Source organism: Protomyctophum bolini (genome assembly GCF_963924005.1).
Source record: "Protomyctophum bolini genome assembly, chromosome: 8".
In the NCBI taxonomy this organism is placed as follows: domain Eukaryota; kingdom Metazoa; phylum Chordata; class Actinopteri; order Myctophiformes; family Myctophidae; genus Protomyctophum; species Protomyctophum bolini.
In genome coordinates this window covers 37,201,288-37,225,464 of record NC_137869.1, presented here as the reverse complement: position 1 = coordinate 37,225,464, position 24,177 = coordinate 37,201,288, and the positions used below count along the sequence as shown (strand labels likewise).

Sequence of the window (24,177 nt, the reverse complement as noted above, 5' to 3'; positions counted from 1 at the left end):
AAATGTCCCTGAGCGGAGCGCCCCGTGGGGCTGCACACACTGCTCCTAATAGTTGGGAATGAATGCCCCGTGGGGAACACTACACAAATACCATGCTTTGTATGTGTCTAAACCGCCCCTCCCCCTCCCACCACCACCACCACCAGTAAATACTCCCCTATCTGAGATCTCCCGGCTTGCCCGATTAGATAAGGGGTTAAACTGTGTGTGTTCAAGATTTAGTAGTAGTGCTGCTGCTCTGTTCTCCAGCGGAATGTGTCGGACTAAAGTATATCTACACAGTGTTTTTTTATTTTATTTATTTTTTACCAAGCTGCACTGCTGCAGACCAGCTCAGTGGCCTTAGTGGTTAGAGAGTGTTGCCCGGCCTGAGAATCCCCCAGCGATCCGGCCGGGGGGGGGGATTAAACCCCGGCATCCCAACCCTGGCCTCCCGACAGTACCAAAGACTACAAAAAAGTACAAAAACACGGGACCCAATGCCTCCCGGCTTGGCCCTAAATAGCATCAAGGGCTGGACTTGGCGCAAGTCCCTGCGACGTACTAGCGCTATGTCCAGGCGGTGTAATAGTACGTACTGTACTGTACTGTACTGTACTGTACTGTACTGTACTGTACTGTACTGTACTGTGCTGTACTGTACTGTACTGTGCTGTGCTGTGCTGTGCTGTGCTGTACTGTACTGTACTGTACTGTACTGTACTGTACTGTACTGTACTGTACTGTACTGTGCTGTGCTGTGCTGTGCTGTGCTGTGCTGTGCTGTACTGTACTGAACGAAAATACATCGCATGGATGCAACTGGGACGTATCCTCAGTGATGTGTCCCAAGGTCATCAGGGTTTCGGGTCTCTCGAACATCATACCCCTCACTCAGGTGACCCAGCCGGGGTGATCAAGTCCCGACTTAGGAGATAGGCTCCTGCCCCTATGGGCCACATGGCTTGGGAACCGTTCACACGGCTACTGTACTGTACTGTACTGTACTGTACTGTACTGTACTGTACTGTACTGTACTGTACTGTACTTACTTACTATTACGAATACTCAAGTTTTTTGTACGCATCGTCTCACATTGTTAGCTGTTATCTGTTATTTTCAGTGAGTGGCAGCGTATGAATTAGGTTTTCTCTAGTTTGGTGCAGCAGGTGAGATGGAAGCAATCCCAAAGGATAGTCTATATCAATTATTCAGGTCTAGACAGACAGCAACAATATGAGAATAAAATAAGCTGAAGTTGCTTCTCTTTGGAAGCATCATTGAGACTCTCTTTGGACCTGGCCGGCGATGCTGTTGTATTAAGCCATTTAGGCCTGAGGACCATTCTACAAATTATGTCTTCCAAAAATAAATAAAAATCCATGTTTCTATGTCAGTCGTTCTCATACATTTTCATGTCAAGGACCCCCAAAAATATATGTAATTGGCCGGCGACCCCCATCTGAAGATTTGTTGTTCCAGGGACCCCCCCCCCCCCCCAGAAGCACAGATTTGAGTTAAAAACGTTCACTCTGAAAGAATATATATTCAATGATTTCTTTCACATCTACAAGCTTGTATGAGCTTGTAGATCTGCTATTTCTCAATAGCTAAAGCATAATAGTCCACTTGCCAGAATGTGAACCCGGACATGAGTTGAGTACACCAAAGTTTTATGTTAGAAATGTTGAGTATGGGTCCCCAGCATGTAGAAACCGCCAGATGCTAACTTGCATATGTTGAGCACTCCTTGGGCTAAAACGGCAATAGCCGTCATCACAATGTGGTTCCCGCCCAGAATGGGTTAAGCCGGTCCCATGAGTTGTACTGCCTCGACAAATCACCAGTCAATCTATCAATCTCTGGACCTAAACCTCCACTTCATAGTGGCACCCGGGGGAGAGGTCCCCATAGACGGATACATCATACATAATGCAGTGCATTGTTTTGTACAGCCGTACTGCATCATACATTATACAGTTCACCGTATCGGCTTTATATCTCCGAGGCAGCGTTGTTGTTGTCACATATCCGAGGCAACAGCAGCCTCCTATGAGCGTTGTTGTCCCGTAAGGCAGGCTACTTCTGCATGCAGGTCCTGACCGCAGCGCAGCATACGACTACATGGTCTCCGCATGGTTCCCAGGCGTCAGCGTCCTGTGATAGAAAACTATTGTCCTGTACGTACAATGCATGTAGGTCATGTATCATGGCTGCCTTACGATCACAGTTCATAGCTGGTGTAGGGTTACTGTGCGTGCGGTGCGCGCGTGAGTGCGTGCATGCGTGCGTGCGTCTGTTCCGTAATGATCTTGGTCTCATACTGTACATGCACAAACGGTGCATTCATGTAACTATATGCACACGTGCAGATACTTAAATGTGAGCGCACACACACACACACACACACACACACACACACACACACACACACACACACACACAAACAGCAACGTTCTATGTGCATTCAGTCTGGTTTCAGAAGGATCTAATTCTGTGACAACATTATCCCTCAAGGCGGTGACGATGAACAAGCACATTGAGACATCACATGTGTCACATGTGATGCATGTTATTCTCTTGACTGATGTCTTATACTGAAAATGTGTGAAGAGTTGTGGCGAATTTAACGAAGAGCATTTAGGCTATAATTGTCAAATCAAGGTATTTGTAAATGAATATGGTTGTTCCTTTTGCATCCACAGGACATTTCTGAAGGAGCTGGAGAATTGTGCAGAGAAACCAGAGCTGGTGGGGACATGCTTCCTGAAGAGGGTGAGAGAGAGAGAGAGAGAGAGAGAGAGAGAGAGTGAATTCACTAAATCAGTGGTTTTCTGCTTTAGTGAATGCTGGGGACCACCTTGAACCCCCTCAAGGACCACTGGTGGTCCCCGGACCACTGCTCTACAGTAGAGGAAAAAGTACTCACATGTTTTACTTAAGTAAAAGTATCAATACTGCAATGTAGAAATACTTAAAAAGTATTGGCATCAAAATTCAGAATGTGCCATGTCCAAGTTTGTAAATAGCCGATCTACAAGCTCACAATGCGTCGCGATGGGGCGCATTGAGAGGTTGTAGATCGACTATTTTCAAATGGCCGAAATGTATCTAGGGAAGTGGTTAACGTATGTTTTGTAATAATAATCACAGTCTACAAAGTAACTAGTAATTTAAGTATTCCAAATAAGTAGAAATGTGGAAAACATTGGAAATTGGAAATACTCAAGTAAAGTACAAATATGTCAATATTGTACTTAAATTACTTTCCACTACTCTTAAATACTTTTAAGTACAGTACTTATCCGGTCGTAAAAAAAAACCAAACTAAAAAACATAAGTTACTTTAAGTAGTAAATTATTTCCCCGCACTGAGCCTCTAGAGGTCTAAGTTTACCGTGTGTTTTATAATGGCTTGAGGGACAGAGGGAGACGCGAGGCGCAGCCTCTCAGGTATTATAATACGGAGCTAAATTGAGACTTCACTTGGCTTATTGCTTTTCTAAAAGGATTACAAAATGTGCCAAAATGAAAATCATAGAGACGTACAAATGAAGACACTTCTAATGCACCACAACACTGCCTGCCTGCTTACTCAGCCAGTCCATGGAGATGGCTTTGTGCTAGATGTCGCTAATAGAGAAACAAACTTCACTGTTTTAGCTCAATCTCATTTGAGCTTCTTCATAATAAGCCCAGCCTGGGGCGGCGGTGGCTCAGTGGTAGAGTGGCCGGATGGATACGCAATGTTTCCAGTTCGAACCCGAGCTCCCCAAGAGTTAGTGTCGAGGTGTCCTTGAGCAAGACTCTGAAGCCCTAATTGCTCCCGATGTGCAGGTTGGTGCCTTGCATGGTTTCCTCCGCCATCGGTGTGTGTGTGTGTGTGTGTGTGTGTGTGTGTGTGTGTGTGTGTGTGTGTGTGTGTGTGTGTGTGTGTGTGTGTGTGTGTGTGTGTGTGTGTGTGTGTGTGTGTGTGTGTGTGTGTGTGTGTGTGTGCGTGTGCGTGTGTGTGTGATACACCATCAATCAATCATGTCTACTGAACAGAAACCAGCCAGAGACAATCAAGGATTGGCACTATCCATTTTAGAAAGTTAATTTATCCCCAAAGACCGTACAATTGTCATCAAATGGATTTGGTGACAATTGTACACTCTCTGAGTTGCCAAATGGATAAAATGTGTTTGCTGTAGCACATACTCTCACGAATATAAAGTGCGTTATAAATAAAATCCATTATTATTATTATTATTAAAATCAAATGGTGTAGCCTGGGAGCAGCCAACTGTAAACAAGATGGCAGTTTGTAAAGTTTCAGTTTCAGTTTCAGTCGTCCTTATTATTAAGCACCTCTGTTTGTTTGCTGTCAGAAAGAGGAACTGCAGGTCTACGAGAAGTACTGTCAGAACAAACCACGTTCTGAAGTCCTCTGGAGACAGTGTGGAGACAGTCTCTTCTTCCAGGTACACATGCACACGCGCACACACACACGCGCGCGCGCGCGTGCACACACTCACGCAAGCGCACACTCACGCAAGCACACACATATGAGGTTTCTGTGAAACCACCAGGAACCAGTGGAATCTGGGCAGCTTTTGGATCAATCGTCTGTAACATTCAATAATAAATAAATATAATAAAAGAAAAAGAAAGAAAGAAAGAAAGCTTCAGACTAACCAAAGTAGTCTGTGACAAGATTCATGTCGTTCTTGTGAATGGAACCCAGGTCTCCCATGCGGAAGACAAAGTTCTGACCACTGAGCTAAGATAGAAGGACTGCTGCTTGCCCCTGTGTTTCAACACCACTGGTCAACCAGCAGTGGCCCTACCTCTCTACAGAACCACATCCAACCACTGCACATGTAGTTACTGTATATTGTATTAGGCCTACTCTGTCTGCCCTATTAAGTGTTGGCTAAAATATCATTTCATTCACACTTCTCGGTTGTAGCTTTAGCAATGTATTTACTGTACGTGTACGTGTGGTTTTTATGACCACAGGAGTGCCAGAAGAAGCTGGACCACAAGCTGTCTCTGGACGCCTACCTCCTGAAGCCCGTGCAGAGAATCACCAAGTACCAGCTAATGCTCAAGGCAAGTACAGGCTGTGACTTACACTCCTTACTAGGCCTCCTGAACTTTACACCGTAAAGCAGTGGTTTTCAGCCCTTCTCATATTATTCATTTTGGCATTTGACCCACGGAACACCATTTGATGAGATGTAGCCTCTCAGACCCAAAACTTTGAATATTTTGTTATCGTTGGATAAGATTTTGTCCACAATTTTCATGCTGTATTTGTGTTACCCATAGGAGTGATAACAGGACAAACATGTTCTAAATTATAATGTCTAGACTTCTGTTCTTGTAAATGAAGTAATGCAGATGTTTAACAATAATTTTACTCAAGAGTTAAACATCTAATAAGATAAGTTAGTATTTTGTAGCTTAGTGAGCACAAGGAGCTGGTGTTGTGGTGGTGATTAGGATGCGAGCGCCGCTTCACAACGGGATTAGTAGACCATTTAAATACAGACTGTTTTGACTTGCAAAGTGCAAACAGTCGGCTTCTGCTGTCCAGAGTTTTTGCCTTAATTGCACCCGATGTGCAGGTTGGTGCGTTGCATGGTTTCCTCCGCCATCGGTGTGTACATGTGTGTGTGAATGGGTGAATGTAATGCACAACCTATGTAAAGCGCCTTGGATAAAGGCGCTATAATAGAGCGCCTTTAACCAAGATGCTTTACATAGATGGTATTTATATTATAGCAGTAATTCCCTTTATTTGTACCAGCACCTTTCAAAAGCAAAGTTGCGCAACAATAGCACCCCCCCCCCCCTCCTCATCCATGTTTATTTTTTTAAACTCGCCCCATTCAAACACCAAACGCACGCACACACACACACACACACACACACACACACACACACACACACACACACACACACACACACACACACACACACACACACTGTCACACAATGTAGAAATACTCTGTATATATACTTAAACTTTAACATACTAAAAGTAGAATAAAGTACTCATTGTTCAGAATGTCCCACAACTCATAACTCTCTCTCTCTCTAGGAGATGTTAAAGTGCAGTAAGGGAGAGGGGTCAGTTGAGCTGGAGGAAGCTCTGGCCACCATGCTGGACATCGTTAAGTCGGTCAACGACTCCATGCACCAGATAGCCATCACTGGCTTTGAGGTCAGTAGGCTACATGCCACCGAAAAGATCACCATGTGCATCAGGGCACTCATTACTCTGTATTAGTGGTTTGGCCTCATTCAAACGTATCAAACCAATGTTCTGTGCTCTGTCTGTGTTTTAATGGCTGCCACAATGCATTTCCAATGGGAGTCACATGGTTTTACCTAACACATGTGTTTGACGGGGCAGCAATCGGCAATCAAACACAAATGTTTGGTCAAACCATGTGACTCCCATTGGAATTGCACACAGGAGGGACATTTGAATTTATTTATTTTTTCATACCTAAGCCAGTGTTCTGACTAATGCTGATTAGACGAAACAGTCTAATCAGCATAACTAATGATAATTCATTAATCCATTCTCAAAACGGCTCGGTGTGCTATCATGATCATTTCAGCACGGCCTATTTCAACCAATTGCTTGGTCAGAAAAACTACCTGTAGTAATATAAATATTTCATTCCACTTCCCGTCTTTTTGTGTATATATCAGGCATTTAATTTGTCCAAATAATTAAATTAGAGGTTTGGGTGTGTGACTATCTCAAACAGTTAATCTGCCAGTTTAGTGATTGGGTGTAATTGAAATGACGGTATGCTGACATGCCGGGGAAAAAAGATCTACTTTATCTTGCATTTTCAAGCGTATTTGACGATATATTCAGTCAACGACGCATATCTGAAGCTTTGCTTAATCTGATTGTTTCTATTAAATAAACTTCGCTTGAAGCTGTCAGCAACTGATAGTATCACAGGATGCCCTGAAGGTGCCATTTCGATGATGAAAGAACACATTTTGTGTAATCTTTTGAAGGTCTGGGTCACTTTGGTGATTTAGAGAGGCCTGGTTTATGTTTATACTGTCATGTTTTTCTGTTTTTCTTCCCGTATTTCCACATGCTATGGTTGAAATACAGGTTGTGTCTTCAAGTGTTAACATGGGGGTGTGTTTTGTAGTAGTACCCTGAACAAGTCTGTCCGAGAACATTGGTCTTGTCTCTGTGTGTCCACAAATAAAACATTTTGTATTGGCAGCTACGAGTATTATTTGTGTTTTGTAGTGGACCTTGTCTACCTTTCTCTCCCTCGTTTTGTGTGCTAATGTCCTGCCTGATGAGCTTCACCACTTCACCAGCTGTGATCTTGGGTTAGCACTCGATCGTTAGCTGTCTCTTTGTTTTGCCTCTTGGCTTGTTTCCCCTCACCTCTCTGAATCTAAACTGTCATTTAGCACAATTACAAACAGATGGAGAAGGTGTACCGTCCGTAACATGGATGAACGTAGACATGAACCATGTAGACATGAACTGCAGGGCTGTGGAGCTGATTGATTGATTGATTGATTGATTGATTGACTGACTGACTGATTGATTGATTGTATTTATAGCACAGAATATTTCAAGCACAACTCATACAAAAACTGTTAACTGTGGACGACACCATAAAGCATTACACTAACTAACATACATGGACGTGTGTGTGTGTGTGTGTGTGTGTGTGTGTGTGTGTGTGTGTGTGTGTGTGTGTGTGTGTGTGTGTGTGTGTGTGTGTGTGTGTGTGTGTGTGTGTGTGTGTGTGTGTGTGTGTGTGCGCGCGCGCGTGTTCGTGTGTTTTCCTACAGGGAAATCTGAGTGAGCTGGGGAAGCTACTGATGCAGGGCTCTTTCAACGTGTGGACAGACCATAAGAAAGGCCACAGCAAGGTACGACTTTCAATTTACAAGCATTTAGCAGACGCTCTTAATCCAGAGTGATTTACAGTAAGCAAGAACAATTAAAACATGGTATTACATCAAATACATAGTCATCAAGAATCATACTGTACGTACATAGTCACACACACAGCCAGTGGTGGGAAAAGTACTCGCAAAGTATCAATACTGCAATGTAGAAATACTCTGTATGACACTTGACCGTATACAGATGGATACATTATTATAGGTATTTCGAGGAAGCAATCGGTTGAAGATTGGTTGAAATAGCCATCATCTACCCATGCTTCAAACGCGCACGATGGCACACCTAATCAGCACCAAAGAAAACAGCTGTGCTGAGTCTTGCATAGCAGCATAGAGGCTAGGCTAGCAGTTTGCATGGGACATTTGCGGACTAAGCGGCTAAATCTGGCATTAAAAATATAGATTATTGTTATTGAATTTCTTAGTTACAGTGAAATTGAGTTGACGCGTTTTTTAAGGGTATCAGTAACAGTATACTCGCAATATGACACTTGAGGGTGTGCTTTACCGTGATTATTGTCACTTCAGTGACGCTTGCGGAGCTCGGCTAAAGCCTCGATCCTGACCGCATCACTGTCGCGCCGATAATCACCGTAAAGCACACCCTCTCGTGTAATAATTATTGCTTAACTAATTGATGGGGTGACATCATGGTGACTTCAGGTGAAGGACCTGGCGAGGTTTAAGCCCATGCAGAGACACCTGTTCCTGTACAACAAGATGCTGCTGTTCTGTAAGAAACGAGAAGAGACCACAGACGGTCACGACAAGACCCCGTCCTACAGCTTCAAGCACTCCCTGAAGGTCAGTCACAACTAGCTGGCCCTTTTAAAGTGTACATCAACAGAGTAGATCAACAAGAACCAGTGATTATTATTACCCCAAGGGAACCCTGTTATTCTTTACATCTTATCTCCAAAACAAATTAACACACGCACGGACGCACGCACGCACGCACGCTCTCTTTCTCTGCAGGAAACGGGAAGTTGTGAATTGTACATAGATGACAGGACAGTTGTCCTGTCATGTACAGTTTGTGTATATTCACAACTTCCCGTCCAAAAATAAATCAAAAGCTGTGACAATTCTTTTTAAATCTCAACATCATCACTGATATGATATAGTGATGATGTTGAGGATTTAGGGTAAACCAGAAATGGCTGATTAAACGGCTTTTGAGAAAATAACAAGTATACCGTTGGTTTAGAGAGGAAACATGGCTCAAACAAACTCTTTTCGTTATGAACTTCATGAACTTTGCTGCAGTGTTTGAGTCACGGAAGAAATGCGTGATGCGGGCCTGCAGCAGAACGAGATAGAGAGAGAAAACACAGGCTAAACGACGAACAAGCAAACAAACAGCTCATCCCTTGTGACAAGCCGAGTTCCAGAGCCGCAGCATAGTGTCACAGTTTAAGTCAAACTAAAAGCATTATGGGTGGCTAACGGCATTAGCTGTTTCTCATGGCAAATAAACAAAGGCTTCTCTTTTCCAACAGTGTCTTGCTGACATGCCGTATCTCTGTTTGAACAGATACAGCTGCAGAGCAAACCTCTGGCATAGTGATGAGGGTGGAAGTGGAAAAAGTAGCGAAATAAGTAAATACATTTTGTTAAAGACGCTTTGTACAAAGTACAAAGTATGGGTATGTATGCATGCATGCCATACCAATATGCATACAATACTACGTATGAATGCCTGTTTTGTTCTAATCGGTAACTCTCATCACTGCTGTGATTTTGGTTTGACCACACAAGTGGTCCGTCGGGCCAGTCTCCATCTAACAGGGGTTGGTGAGTGATGATTCATTTGAGATGCGCGCAGCGCCGTGCACGGACCGAGAACATGGCGACACCAGGCGGTCTTGCGCGACACATTCTAGCGTTTATTACAGACAGACACATAGAAATATGTACAACATACAGCATGGGTTCCCAAAGTGGGGCCCGGGGACCCCTAGGGGTACTTGAGGGAGTTCCAGGGGGTCTCCAGCTGATAGTTTGGAACCAAATGGACCATTATGGGTCTGTAACTCAGACAGATAAGGCTCACTGGCTCACCCAGAAGCAAAGATTTGAGTTAAAAACGTTTGCTCGGAAAGAATATATATCCAAAGACTTGCGCCACATTTTCACGATTTTCACAAAAATAGCAGACCTATATGTAGTGAGTGCCGCGCTATGTAGATCTGCTATTTTTCAATAGCTAAAGTGTAACATAATGCTTAATGTGTTTCCAGATGAGTGCCGTGGGGATCACAGAGACCATCAAAGGAGACATCAAGAAGTTTGAGGTGTGGTACAACGGGCGAGAAGAGGTGTACATCATCCAGGTATACTGCACTGCCTCCACTGCTGGAAAGTAACCAAGATTACATACATTTACAAAGTTTCTTTATTCCCCCGGGGGACCCCGCACCCCACACCAATGGGAGAGTGAACGTGAACACAGCTTCTTTAACCATTCCTTAACTCCATGGTCACTGAACTAAATACTGGTCCCAATCATCCAGTGGTCGGGGGGAGAAGCAAACCACACCTACTATATTTAGGAGACCATTTGTAGGCTTTGTGCACCTTTTCGACCTATAGTGGCTCCAATGAATTTGGCCCATCTTCATTATTAGACCATCTTTGGTATGTATGTCAGGGTAAAAACAGTGGTCTCTTATTGGCTCATCGATGCTGTAAGATGATAAGAGCGCCCCTCACTTCACACTGGTGTGATTTTTCTCTTTCTGTGTGTGTGTGTGTGTGTGTGTGTGTGTGTGTGTGTGTGTGTGTGTGTGTGTGTGTGTGTGTGTGTGCGGGTATAAGGGTTTATTTCTACTCATATCCTCTGGAGGGCAGTGTTGCACCACAAAGCTGACCAACTGAGTTCCTTATAGCACTGATTACTAGAGCGTTCACTCAATGCACTGAGTTTGACTTGTGTGTGTGTGTGTGTGTGTGTGTGTGTGTGTGTGTGTGTGTGTGTGTGTGTGTGTGTGTGTGTGTGTGTGTGTGTGTGTGTGTGTGTGGTGTTTAATCCATCTACAGGCTTCCTCTATGGATGTGAAAAGCATGTGGGTGTCTGAGATCCGGAAAGTTCTTACGGGCCAGCTTGAGGCATGCAGAGGTAACACACACACACACACACACACACACACACACACACACACACACACACACACACACACACACACACACACACACACACACACACACACACACACACTCTATTTCCCTCTCCCTCCTTTCATCTTGATCGCATTGCCTGCCCCAGTGAATTCTAATGTGAATAGTGGGCGCGCGCGCGCACACACACACACACACACACACACACACACACACACACACACACACACACACACACACACACACACACACACACGCACCTAAACGATAATATCTCACCTTCTGTGTACTTTCGTATGAACACTTTATCTTTATCTCATCTCTTACCTAATATAATGGTCTCTCTACTGCAGGTTATTTGTGTAAATCCATCTGTAACATACAGGCATTGAGACATACCTTGTGTAAATCCATCTGTAACATATAGGCATTGGGACATATACCGTGTCGCACTGCGACCCGTTTTCAGCTTGTAGCTTGTTTACTTTTTGCTATTTTTGAATTGGATTCCAGCTGAAAAGTAACCTTGTTATTCAATTTCAAATGCATTTAGGTATATTTATGTTAACTTTATGAACTACAAATATATTGGACATAAAAAAGACAATAACATTGTAATACTAGTCATACAGTACTAGTTGTCATACGTTGAACCACGATTCATAAACGCTCCATAAAACGGCGGCCTCACCTTGCACAGAGCGCTAATTCCTAGCATTGGAAAATACAATATTCTCTCAGGCTAAACATTGCAAGAAGAAGAAAAAAGGAGGGAGGGGAGACATACTTGATTTATTGCGCCTCGTGTGCAGAATTTCCATATTAGGAACCGACTTTTGTGTTTGCACAATGGAAATTGTCACGTCACCCGCATATTTATCAACATTTCGGAGGCAGCCACCATCACTGTCTGGAGACACACTTGGCATTCTATTGTGCAAACCGTCAAGTCAGGAGAATTGCATTTGCCATATATTATGTTTGTGTGAACGGCACAGAGAATGTCGAAAAGCATCATTTCCGTTCTAATCGCATTCCATCAATCGTTTCCTCCTCCATGTTATGGTAGAATCTTTGCTAATAGGATGCAGAGACAAGTGTAGCCAGTTGTTGTTCACTCTTCAGAACTGCTTGTATTGTGAAGAAGGCTTTGCTTGCTTTGGGTATGTGCGTGTCGACACACAAGCCCTGTTGACCGTGGTCTGTTGAGCAAAGGATGATGATAGTGCATGCCCAGACAAACAGGAGGAAGAAAATCACCCCCTGTGTGAAGTGAGGGGCGCTCTTATCGGCTGTGGCTCAGGAGGTAGAGCAGGTCGTCCAATGATCCCTGGTTCGGCGGTTCGAATCCCGGCTCCTCCTGTCCACATGTCGAAGTGTCCTTGGGCAAGACACTGAACCCTACATTGCCTCCAATGAGTTGGTCGATGTGAGCTCGCCACCATCGGTGTGTGAATGTGGGAAGTGAGGACGCTGGCGCCGACTGTTCGTCGCTTCACCTCCCAATGTATGAATGAATGAACCATTGTAAAGCGCTTTGAGCACTTGGAAAAGCGCTATAAAAATGCAATTCATTAATTCATTATTATCCGAGTGGAATAGTAAGAGAGTGGGCGACACGCTTTGATCTCGCCGCAAAGCGGGTGCCTATGGGCTGTAGTTCCAAACATTGGAACTATCCCAATGAGCTAGTTGCACTCAATGAGCAGAATGAGCAGCATTCCATTGTTACAATGGTTATCGACGCTAGTGTCGCCACTCTCTTACTAGATGACTCTGGCTCTTATCACCATGTATAGTTTCATTATATAGATATTCCACTGTTACGTTCTTAGCTTACGCATGTTTCTACTTTTTATGTACTGTATGTGATGTATTGCCATGCTTTTTGTTCTTGCTTAATGTAAATCGCTCAGGATTAAGAGCGTCTGCCAAATGCCTAAATTGTAAATTGTACATCTCAATGAATGATGATTCATCATACATCATCTCATTCCGGCCAATCACAATTTGCGTCCTCACCTTCGTCTTCAATGTTTGTGTTTGCACAAACACTCAAAGCTGGGCATTCATTGTCAATGCTAGTCAATGTTTGTGTTAAGACAATCCTTACTGTATACACAAACCCTCAAGGCTGGACATAGGAGGCGCTCTAGCGCCCCTCAAAAAATAGTACTCCTGAAGAAGATACTAGTGGTCGAAACGTTGAATCAATAATAGAGTTACTAGTTACTTAAATTAGTTACGTAGATAGATAGATTACATAGACATAGACATAGATTATTATTACAAAACATACTGTACATCAACCACTTCAGCCCTGTAGCGGTGCGGATATCAGCACTATGCACACCTGCCGTTAACATGTGTAGCGGTAAATACATACATCTCCCCTCAGCTGAATCTGTCTTCTTATCCACGTTTCACATTCCTCATGTTCATTCCATCCTACTCTGCTATACTGTACTTCAGTGGTTTTTGCAAGCAGCGGTCCGGGGACCACCAGTGGTCCATGAGGGGGTTCCAGCCTCCAGGGTGGTCCCCAGCTAAATGACGGAAGAGTTGGTAACCAAATGGACCCCTATAGATCTTTAACTCTGCATTGCGCTACTTAATTTACAAAGAAATGCACAACTTAATTCACAACATCAATACCGCTGGAATTGTGGACAAAATTGTATCCGACGATAACGAAATATTCTTTAGTTTTGTGTCTGGGAGAGGGAGACGAAATATCATCAAATGGCGGTCCGTGGCTCAAATGCCCAATAAATAATGGACCTTGAAATGAAAACGGTTGAAAACCACTGCTGTACATTCCTTTTTCCTGTCCTCGCCTCTCCTGCTCTATCTCTCTCTCTCTCTCTCTCTCTCTCTGCCCGATCCTCTCTCCTCTCCCTGCTTGTCCTCGCACAACCCTTTGCATGTGTATGTACTGTATGTACGGAAATGGCATTTCCGTACATACACACGTAGAAAACACCCACAATCCGTACATATGACACTGAAATCCTCCCCATAGACTGTGAAGGAGGCGGGGTGCCGTCTCTACCGAACTTGAGCCACGAGAGACACCACCGAGCGGCCCTAAAGCGCAGCAAGTTGCCGCATTGAACTTTGCGAAGTTCGGTAGAGCAGACTCAGCCCCATCCGAGTTGTAACCCAATAGCACATAATCGTATAAATAATGTCAAACCCGATCTCACCCAAACACAGTGAAATAGCACTCTCTCTCTCTCTCTCTCTCTCTCTCTCTCCTCTTCTCTCCCTCCTTGTCCTCTCCATAGTGTATCTCTCTTTCTCTCCTCCTCTCTTCTTCTCTGGCATGCAGGCATATCTCTGTATATCCTATCTCTCTGTATATCCTATATTTATAATCTATCTCTCTGTATATCCTATCTCTATATCCTATCTCTCTGCCAGTAAGCATCAATCGGCCACTGTTCCACTCTGCGTCGTGCACATGCATGCGTGTGTGTGCGTGTGCGTGTGCGTGTGCGTGTGCGTGTGCGTGCGTGCGTTTGGTCTGTGATTCATACCCATGACTCATGTGTTTAAGGAGGAGACGGAGAAAGTGAAGAGAGAAAGACAAAAGGGAATTAAATTGGTCTGGGAAAAGGAGAAGTAGATTGAAAGTGTCGGGAAGAGAGAAGAAGTGTGTGTGTGTGTGTGTGTGTGTGTGTGTGTGTGTGTGTGTGTGTGTGTGTGTGTGTGTGTGTGTGTGTGTGTGTGTGCGTGTGTGCGTGTGCGCGTGTGCATGCGCGAGAGAGAGAGATGTGGAAAAAAAACAGTGGTGTCATGGTGATGGTGTGTATTATATAGGACAGATGGAATTAAGGTAAGGACTTAAGGCAAGGTGAGAGTGAAGTAGAGGATAAGAACAGAGGGAGCTAGTGATGCTCTATAGCAGTAATGAACCAGGGAGGGAAATTCAAAGAATGAAGGAACAAAAGACAATGGATGGATGGTCCCATTGACAGTCTGGTCACTTGATGCACGCCGTAGAACCAATAGAATATGCTGTTGGCATGACGTGCTGCACTCAACACTCAAGTCACAGTCCCTCCCACTGCTTTCTGCAGAAAGGTCCTTGTGGGCTCGACATGTCCCTCTCACTGTAGTCTCAGACAACTATTCCACAATCTCCCAATGCTATATTGAGTCTGGAACTATAGCCCCCATGAGCTGAGTACGGAAGCTGCCATTTCCGTTCACGAAAATGACATATTATTTTTGTATTTAGCAACAAGCTATATATATGCTTAGATGATTTCTATTTATATTAGAATACATTTGCGTGACTGTAAAGACGGGAGTGGGGAGGAGGCTCGATCACTTCCGCTTTATCGCTTACTCATGACAGCTCTTCCGTTTTTGGAAATTGCGAGAGTCAACAGTCTGGTAACGCGAGACTACTCTCACTGTATGGTCTTGCGTGGCCGGCCCTGCACTCCAGTCTGAGTGGAGCTCTGGGGAAACTCGCGTTAGAAACAGTGGATACTGGTCTGGATAGTATGCGATACTGGTCTGGATAGTATGCGATACTGGTCTGGATAGTATGCGATACTGGTCTGGATAGTATGCGATACTGGTCTGGATAGTATGCGATACTGGTCTGGATAGTATGCGATACTGGTCTGGATAGTATGCAATACTGGTGGTCTGGATAGTATGCAATACTGGTCTGGATAGTATGCAATACTGGTCTGGATAGTATGCATTACTGGTCTGGATAGTATGCAATACTGGTCTGGATAGTATGCGCAAACTGTGCATATACTCCTTCTGGCGTGACTAAACTGTGAGTGTTGACGCAGCACATTAGGACCAGTGTCCGTCTGTGTTTAACCTATATCCAGGTGTACCAAAATCAGCTCGAGAGCGCCCCGTTTTATTAGTACTATTTTTTATATTAATTAACTCCATTGTAGAGGAGCAAGTGTTTTTTTTCTTTGGGCCAGGTGGCATAACTTACAGTAACCACCATGTTTGTTTCACCAGGTAGTCGTGTTTTATGCAGGCTCTATTGATGTGGCCCAGCCCCATTGTATGCACTTTTCACTTCAGAATTTCCTTTCTGAGAAAGCAAAGCCTGGAAGCTATTCTGAATTTCAATAGCCTTTCCATAAAAAAAAATGGCTGTTGAGCTGAATAGAATATTTTACGTCTGCCAAATGCTTTTCTCCTCCTGAGCCTGTATTACACAAGACGGTTTCAAACGAAATCACTGACAGAACTTGCTATCTCAGGTGTACGTATACTGTTAGCTCTGTGGTTTGGTTTGTAGTTCCTTAGTGTCTACTCTTATCTTTATTTTAACTCCTCCAGAGGATTTGTTCTCGCGCAGCAGAAACCTCAGCCGGGGTAAATATTGTTGAGGTTTCATTTATGAAGCTCGTTGTTTAGACATGAGTTGAAATCCCAGACTGTAACTGTCGAGGTGGGAATATATTTCTCCCTCGTCTTCTCTTCTTTACGGAGGCACAAATTGATTTCCTGCTGCTGGTCAATAAAAGCAGCGTATACAGGCTTTGAAGCCTGTAATATTTTAGTCATTGAAATTCTCTGGTGTCTATGCTGTCATTATTATAGTCTGGACTGGACTCTGGACACTCGAAACTCGAAAGTTGTTGTGCAAAGTGGAATGCCAAATCGTCAACCGATCATAGTTGTTTGTAACTCAGACATCAATGCCATTTTAAAACATTCTTGTCGTTGGATATGGATTGTACCAAAATCACACGACACTCGAGAAACTTTACTTTTGAGCAGAATGGCCTTTCCCTTGAAGTCTTGAATCCCAGAGATTGAGAAAGACACTAAACCCAATACTGCTTTGTAACCCATTGAAATAAAATTTAAAACAAAGAAATGAAAACATAACCTTATCAATCTAATCTTTTTTTTTTCTCCTTTCTTATGTGTTCCCAGAAGCCAGTCAGAAGATCTCTGAGAGCATCTATAGTGGCCCCATGAGGCAAGGAACTGAATTAAACCTCACGCAAACTTAAAAAGTGTACTTGATGAATGCTTGTTCATCATTCATAATCATAACAGATGATGAACCTTTTCAAAATATTTCTACTCTGACCCTTTCATTGGCAATGGCCGGCCTGTTTGTTCCAATAGGAATGTACGTAAGATGGCACTGAGGCAGTCTGATTCGTCAAGCCCAGAGACGTGTTTCAAGAGGGCCAATCCCAGCCCCAACATGAGACAGAAGAGAGGTGAGTGGTCACATTTTTTAAAGGGAAAAAATCTCTTAGCTCTATGAACGCCAAAATGCATCTATATAGATTCTATATAGATGCATTTTGGTTGAAAATCCATGACTCTCACCACGTCACCATAACTTCCAAACAAGGTGAAAGATACAAAACAAAAAACAATTGAACAATTCCATTCTATTAAACCTTTGTTATTTTATCTATATATATGGTAGTGCCAAATGATTCTGTCCTCATTTCTGACATAACCAAGCATCTCATTTGGAATATACAGGCTTCTAGAGAGACTTTAGATGGGACAGCACGAAGATTATACCTCCCGGTGGGGGGTAATGGAAGGCCGGGGCTTTTCAGAGTAAAATCTGTCTCATCTGCTGGGCGCTCTAGCGGCTTTTATTTTGAAAAAGTCCGGCGACACTGGAAGTGTTAAATGGGCTTATACTGGGATGGAACCTCTAGAAGAACCTGGCTCTCTAGGTTGACATAATGACACAGGTCCTCTCTGGCACGCTCTACTGTCTGCACCAGGGGCGTGCACACATAGACATCAAAGGGGGCTTCAGCCCCTGCCCTTTTAGCCGTCTATAAAACAACTGCCCTCTCCAGACCACGAATGTAGCATTTAACTACATGGTGAAAGAAATGCAAAATGCCACTCCTCTCCTATCCATGCTATGCTGGAAGGCAGCCTTCAGGAGAATTGCTCCCCCCCCCCCCCCCCCCCGTATATCGTATACACACAGATCTGCTATTTTCGCTATTTATTTATTTTTGTTCAAAAGTGCCCTCTTACGGGATTTCAGCCCCTGCCCCTCTGACACTCTCTGCACGTCCCTGGTCTGCACCATGTGGTCCAGTTCTCTCTCAACAGGCTGTATCTGTGACCGTCATGTGTTCCTTACAGATAGGCCTTATATCAGCTGACCCTTCAGTGTTCACTGGCATTGAAAGGTATATGAAGAGACAGACGTACTGCCGGACACATTGGACGGCTGGACGCACACACATTGCAAACATTGATTCGTGAACCATTATGTTAGTGTGCACTGCAGTGTGCACAGCATTTCGTGCGCGTGTGCACAGCATTGCGCGCGCGCACACACACACACACACACACACACACACACACACACATACACGCACACACATACACGCACACACATACACGCACACACATACACACACACACACACCAGGTTTGCTGCCACAGTGGCGGATGAGATAGCAGGTGCGATTTCACGCTAGTAAGAGCTCCTTCGTGCCGCTTCCCTGCGAGTAGCAGTGAGAGTGTGTGTGTGTGTGTGTGTGTGTGACGTGTGTGTGTGAAGCCAAGGCTGAGTGAAGGTGACAAGAGGAGTGCACCTCAGTCAACTCCCACAGTCTCCAAGAAAAACACCTCTTCTGCCTTTCTTTCTTTCTTTCTTTCTTTCTTCGTTCCTTATGGGGGTTCCAAATGCACCCTTACAGGTCCTTGAAATGTAAAAGTTTAACACGCACGCACGCAGCACACGCACGCACACACACACACACACACACACACACACACACACACACACACACACACACACACACACACGGCAAGAAAGGAGCGCCATACACACACACACACACACACACACACACACACACACACACACACACACACACACACACAAGACACCTCACAGTTTGTATGGTGCTTCTCACTGATCAGACAGGTACAGTACACTCATACTCATGCATATGCATTAAATATCACATACTGTACACACCTTTCCACCACATTCCTTTAATGTTGTGCAGCGTGGATGTTGGAGGCGTGAGGTTGCCATGTTTGTACCAGGAGATGTAAGGTTGTGAAGTTGTTGACAGAGCGAGCCGTATACTAGGATGCAGTCTTAATATTACAGTGGGAACGCTGTAATGTTAAGACTCTGTCCTAGTATGAGCCAATGAAATGGCTTATTGTGACAGGGTAGCAATTACCACGTAGCACCCCTTACTAAAATGTTACATCCTGAAAACTAACTAGCCGTTGTAGATCAACTGCATGGCCTATTTTGTGCCTATAACCGTTTTTTGTTGAAATGGAGATAATTTCCAGTTCTTTTAGCACAAGCTAGTCTGGTGTTAGGCGAACCAAACATAGAGTACATCCCTTAGCTTGGAGGGACGATTGCTCTGCAATTGACATGTTCATTGTTAAACTAACTCCATCAGTCACCATTTGCATTTATAGGTTTTGCGCCTGCGGTCCTTACAAAAAATGCATTGCAGCCCTATTTGGTGTAGGAATTTAGTAAGACCAAAACCTGAGCATGGAATCAAATACAAATATAATTTCCATTGGTACAGAAAGTACAGTATATGCCTACTTACAGTATAGTACAGTGGTTTTCAACCAGTGGTCCTTGAGGGGTTTCCAGGTGGTCCCCAGCTAAATGATGGAGAGAAAAAAACCTTACAATGACGTGTAAGGTTTTTTTGGGGGTTTTTTTACGCTCTCAAGAGTTAAATCATTGTTCATACATTCTGCATTATTTAATTAATTTACAAGAAGTCTGCATAATTGGATAATGGAATTATGGACAAAATCCTATCCAACGGGCCAGCAAGTCTAAATGTCATCAAATGGTGGTCCGTGGCTCAAATGCTGAAAACATAATGGGCCTTGATATGAAAAAGGTTGAAGACCTGCACTGTTATAGTAGACTGGTGATCAGTCCCTCTCGATCTCTCTCCCTATAGCTCGCTCTCTCCTTCTCTCTCTCCACAGCCTTCCCCCGACCGTGTCATCACATTGCATCACCCTGAACTTTTCCCTAAGTCTCTCTGTCTGTCTCTCTCCTACCCACGCTCCCTGCGTGTCCTCTGTGTTACTGTTGGCGTGGTAATGATGATGATGGTGGTATTATGGGCAGTTAGAAAGCTAATCCGCCACAGGGCAGGAGAGACCGAGGGGCGAGGCCTGTCCTTGAAACACAAACTCCTCATAAAGGAGCATACATCAACCGTCCCAGAAGGAAAATCAATCACAGCTGACACATTATGTGGCCACCATGGAGAGAGTAAGGCCTCAGCTTATGAGGCTATATAGAGGCTTATTTAAAGGGCCCAGGCGTGGGCGGAATGCGCCGGGACGTTTGGGACGTTTTCAGCCGCTATACGGACTAGCTCTATAGCACATTGGCTCTCAAAGTGCGGTCCGGGAATCCCTATAGGGGTCCTTGAGGGAGTTCCAGGGGGTCCCCCCAGCTAAATTATAGATAGTTAGGAACCGAATGAACCCCAGGGTTTGTATCGCAACGGGTCCATTTGCTCAATTAACATCTGGGGTCCCAGGGATATGAATGCCATTAAATGGGTGCTCATATCGAACTGGGGGTCCTTGAAATTAAAATGGTTGAGAATCACTGCTAGAGCTGTAACAATCTTCTCTTCTGGGGGTCATTCTTTCAAATGGAGGTCCGTGCGTGGGCTTATAAATGTCGATTTGCGGGTCCTTGACATGAAAGCCTTTGAGGACCACTGCTCTAGCGGAGCACATTTTGATAGACAACACAGCTGGAAACCCTGTTTCCCCCGTTGCGTTGCGGGGAGGAGGAGACACTGAACCCCGATATAGATGCATGACTGCAATAGCAGGGGCATCAACTTTGTTTATTTTTATGCCTTTTTTTTTCTTCAAAAGTCAGTAGAGAGTGACAGGTATAAGGGGGAGAGAGATGAGGGGAATGATGTGCAGCAAATGATCCTCCCAGCCCAGAAATCAAACATCGGATTCGCTGTCAGGCATCAGAGCCGATGTATGCTCTCCACTTTCTGCTATCAGGTTGCCCCAAGCGTCAACTTTTTAAACAGATAGTTTGGAATTTAAAAGGGTAGCACTGCTCTCTGTCCACACATTTCCTGTCTCTTTCTTCACATTGTACGTTTTATTAACGTTAGGGCATTTTCAATGTTATTCAATCTTGAGAAAACTGTCACTGACAAACCCATAATGATAGACTATTGACTTGTTGCAAGTCTATAAATGGACATGGAACTCTCAGATTAGGACCATTTATTATTTTTTCCAAAGGGGGCATTGAGGGGCTTGGGTCAGTGCCAGGGTCAAATTTGGTTTGAATCTTCCGTAGCACATATATAGTTCACCGAACACAATAGGCCATGTTTGCAGGAGGGAAGCCAAGAGGCCATTCTTTATCACTGCACTACCGACTCCTCTACAGGATGTTCAGGGTGCATTTTTCAGCACAGGTTCTTAATAGTCCACTAAAAGGAATGGGAAAGGAAAGGAATTGTTCTTCCACATGTGCTACAATGCTACATCCTGCCATTGTAGCTCTTTGCTGGCAGGTGAGAATAAGTGGCAGGCGATTCCATGTGTATCAGAGGAGGCATGTGGTTTTAAGATTCCATGTGTATCAGAGGAGGCATGTGGTTTTAAGATTCCATGTGTATCAGAGGAGGCATGTGGTTTTAAGATTACACACGTGTGTGGCGAAATCAGGAAAATGGCATAATGACAATAGTTTTGATGGGAAAATGGGAAAACTTGGTCCGTGACCCACAGATGAGTCCTGACATAACCAACCACATCCCTATGGAGCTGTCAGCCAGAATCACAAATAAGTACAGTGTATCCACCCTGTTCCTTTGGCTAAGAGAGTGTTGCGCCATTTGTTAGCTCTGTGTTTGTGCAAACACTGTTTTCATTTTAACAAGTCGACAGTGTAGTCGAAGTCTGAATCTTCCAGACTCCATGAAATTCACTCTGCCATTCAACCTGCCTCTCACCTTTTTGTCTAGCCTGAATTTCCATGTTCTTTCACTTCACAAGTCTAAAATTGCAGCTCTTGTCAAAGATGAGCCCGGTCGAAGAGATTGCAGAGAATACAATAAATCATCAAATTTGGTGTAACAATGAAATCCCATATTAATTTGCTGTTTCAGCAGACTGTGGGTTTTTGAACTAATCCTGAATTATTCCTGGGAGTCTTTTTTTTTCCTTTTCACCGGCTCCAATAGCAACATCAATTATATCGGCCTACGCAGCCTTTGTTGTTTTAAACTGTCTCAGGGCTGTTTAATTCCGTCGTTGCATTCAGGGGACGCTGAGTGACCAACTAAGAACCAACCGAGTCCATCTAAGGCAGGCAGGCAGGCAGGCAGGCAGGCAGGCAGGCAGGCAGGCAGGCAGGCAGGCAGGCAGGCAGGCAGGCAGGCAGGCAGGCAGGCAGGCAGGGGCAGGCAGGCAGGCAGACAGACAGACAGACAAATGGAGCAGAACCAGTCCATTATTTTTCAGAGCGCCAGCACACCAGAACTTAGGGATGGGAGGAGTTGCAGAAGGCGAGGCAGATATACGCAGGCTATTTGGGTGGAATAAAAGTTTCATGGATGGATGGATAGATGAAAAGTTTAAACCAATGAATAATTGGTATACTCTCTGGTTCTCTTTTTTCCCATCTTAGAACAGCATTGTATATTTAGGTTTTTTTTTCGGTGGCCTGCCTTGAACTTGATGTATACTTGACTGTTCCTTGGTGTTGCACACCAAAAATAGCAGATCTACAAGCTCACATCATTGTCTGTTTTCGGTGCATGACACCAACAAAGTAATGTGTATTTTTCTTTCTTTCTTTTTTTTTCCTCTACATTTTTATCCCACAATTTGTGTAGCCCATTTCTTTCCACCCAGTGTCAATCTGTCTAATGTAAACCTGGGCGCTACACTCCCTCTGCCAACCTGGGGAGAGCACCGGACTAACATGGCTTTGTCTTACACATGACTCACATCTCCAACACTACACTGTGGAAGTGTACGGTCCGGTGATACTGGACCAATTGAATGTTCACTGGTCCCTGAGGATATACAGTATGGGGACAGCATGTTCTCCTTCGTTACTGACACCAACATTATACCACTGGTCTACTACATTTTAAACCAGCCATTTTTTTCTTCAACACACCAAACTTCTCCAATTTTGGCCTTTGTGTTAAGTGGCTCATCGTTGTGCCTCGCTCTGTTTAGCACACTGCTACTAATACCTTTCCTTTCATTTGCTCCTGTACTAAACCTCTCTCCCTGTCCTCTCTCAGCCGATGCTTCAGCCGGAAACACGGCCGTTAACGCTAGGAAGCGCTTCACCTTGCAGGGACTGTCCAATAGGAGGTCTCTTCAAGCAGGTAACGCCTCAACGCCACCACCGTGCAGTGCTGCAGTCTTGGTCATCGTTCAAAACCCTGTCTATATCATCATCATCATCATCATCATCATGTTCTTCTTCTCTTTTTTTCTACATTTTTATACCACGATTTTGCAACCCGTTTTTTCCACCCAGTGTCAATTATCTAATGTATTCCTGGGCGCTACACTTCCTCTGCCAACCTGGGGAGGGCAGAGGACTGACCTCATGCTTCCTCCTATGCATGAGGAGTCCAAGCTGCTCATTTTCACCTGACAGGGGGTAGTTTCTCCGGCCGAACGTATCGCGTGGAAGGAACACGTTATTCCGACCAGTTCCTTTCCCCTCCATCAGGCGCCCCGGCTGGCCACGGGGAGGTAGTTTTAGAGACCAGGATTACTGCATGTTTTTTGTGAGGGTACCTACCCTAGGGGACACGGGGAGAACATACAGAAACTCCACACAGAAAGGCCCTTTCGCCAACCCTGCCTCTGGTATGGGCACTGATGGCGCGGAGGAGAGAACACGCCCCCCAGCGGGAATCGAACCCAGGACCTTCTAGCTGTGAGGCGACAGCACAGACTGTGCCACCGTGCCCCCATCATCATCATTTACACTACAGACTGTGCCAGCGTGCCCCCATCATCATCATCTTCATCTCTACCATTGGCACCAGTGTTCTCACTGTCATCTTCCTCATCACCAACACCATCATTATTGTGGTCGTCACC

The 24,177-nt window shown here is 44.5% G+C and overlaps 1 protein-coding gene across 11 annotated transcripts in view; it reads left to right on the top strand.

Annotated features, from left to right (window-relative positions):
- Window positions 1-24,177, top strand: part of mcf2l2 (MCF.2 cell line derived transforming sequence-like 2) — a gene marked incomplete at its 3' end in the record, with an annotated part of 122,008 nt that overhangs the window by 79,210 nt on the left and 18,621 nt on the right. For all 11 annotated transcript variants that reach the window (XM_080771238.1, XM_080771235.1, XM_080771237.1 and 8 more), the window contains exons 18-27: window positions 2,685-2,754; window positions 4,350-4,442; window positions 4,981-5,073; window positions 6,068-6,190; window positions 7,816-7,896; window positions 8,596-8,736; window positions 10,173-10,265; window positions 10,972-11,050; window positions 16,981-17,026; window positions 17,179-17,276. In XM_080771238.1, coding sequence (XP_080627364.1) covers window positions 2,685-2,754; window positions 4,350-4,442; window positions 4,981-5,073; window positions 6,068-6,190; window positions 7,816-7,896; window positions 8,596-8,736; window positions 10,173-10,265; window positions 10,972-11,050; window positions 16,981-17,026; window positions 17,179-17,276 — 917 coding nt within the window. The remainder of the gene's footprint in view (window positions 1-2,684; window positions 2,755-4,349; window positions 4,443-4,980; window positions 5,074-6,067; window positions 6,191-7,815; window positions 7,897-8,595; window positions 8,737-10,172; window positions 10,266-10,971; window positions 11,051-16,980; window positions 17,027-17,178; window positions 17,277-24,177) is intronic.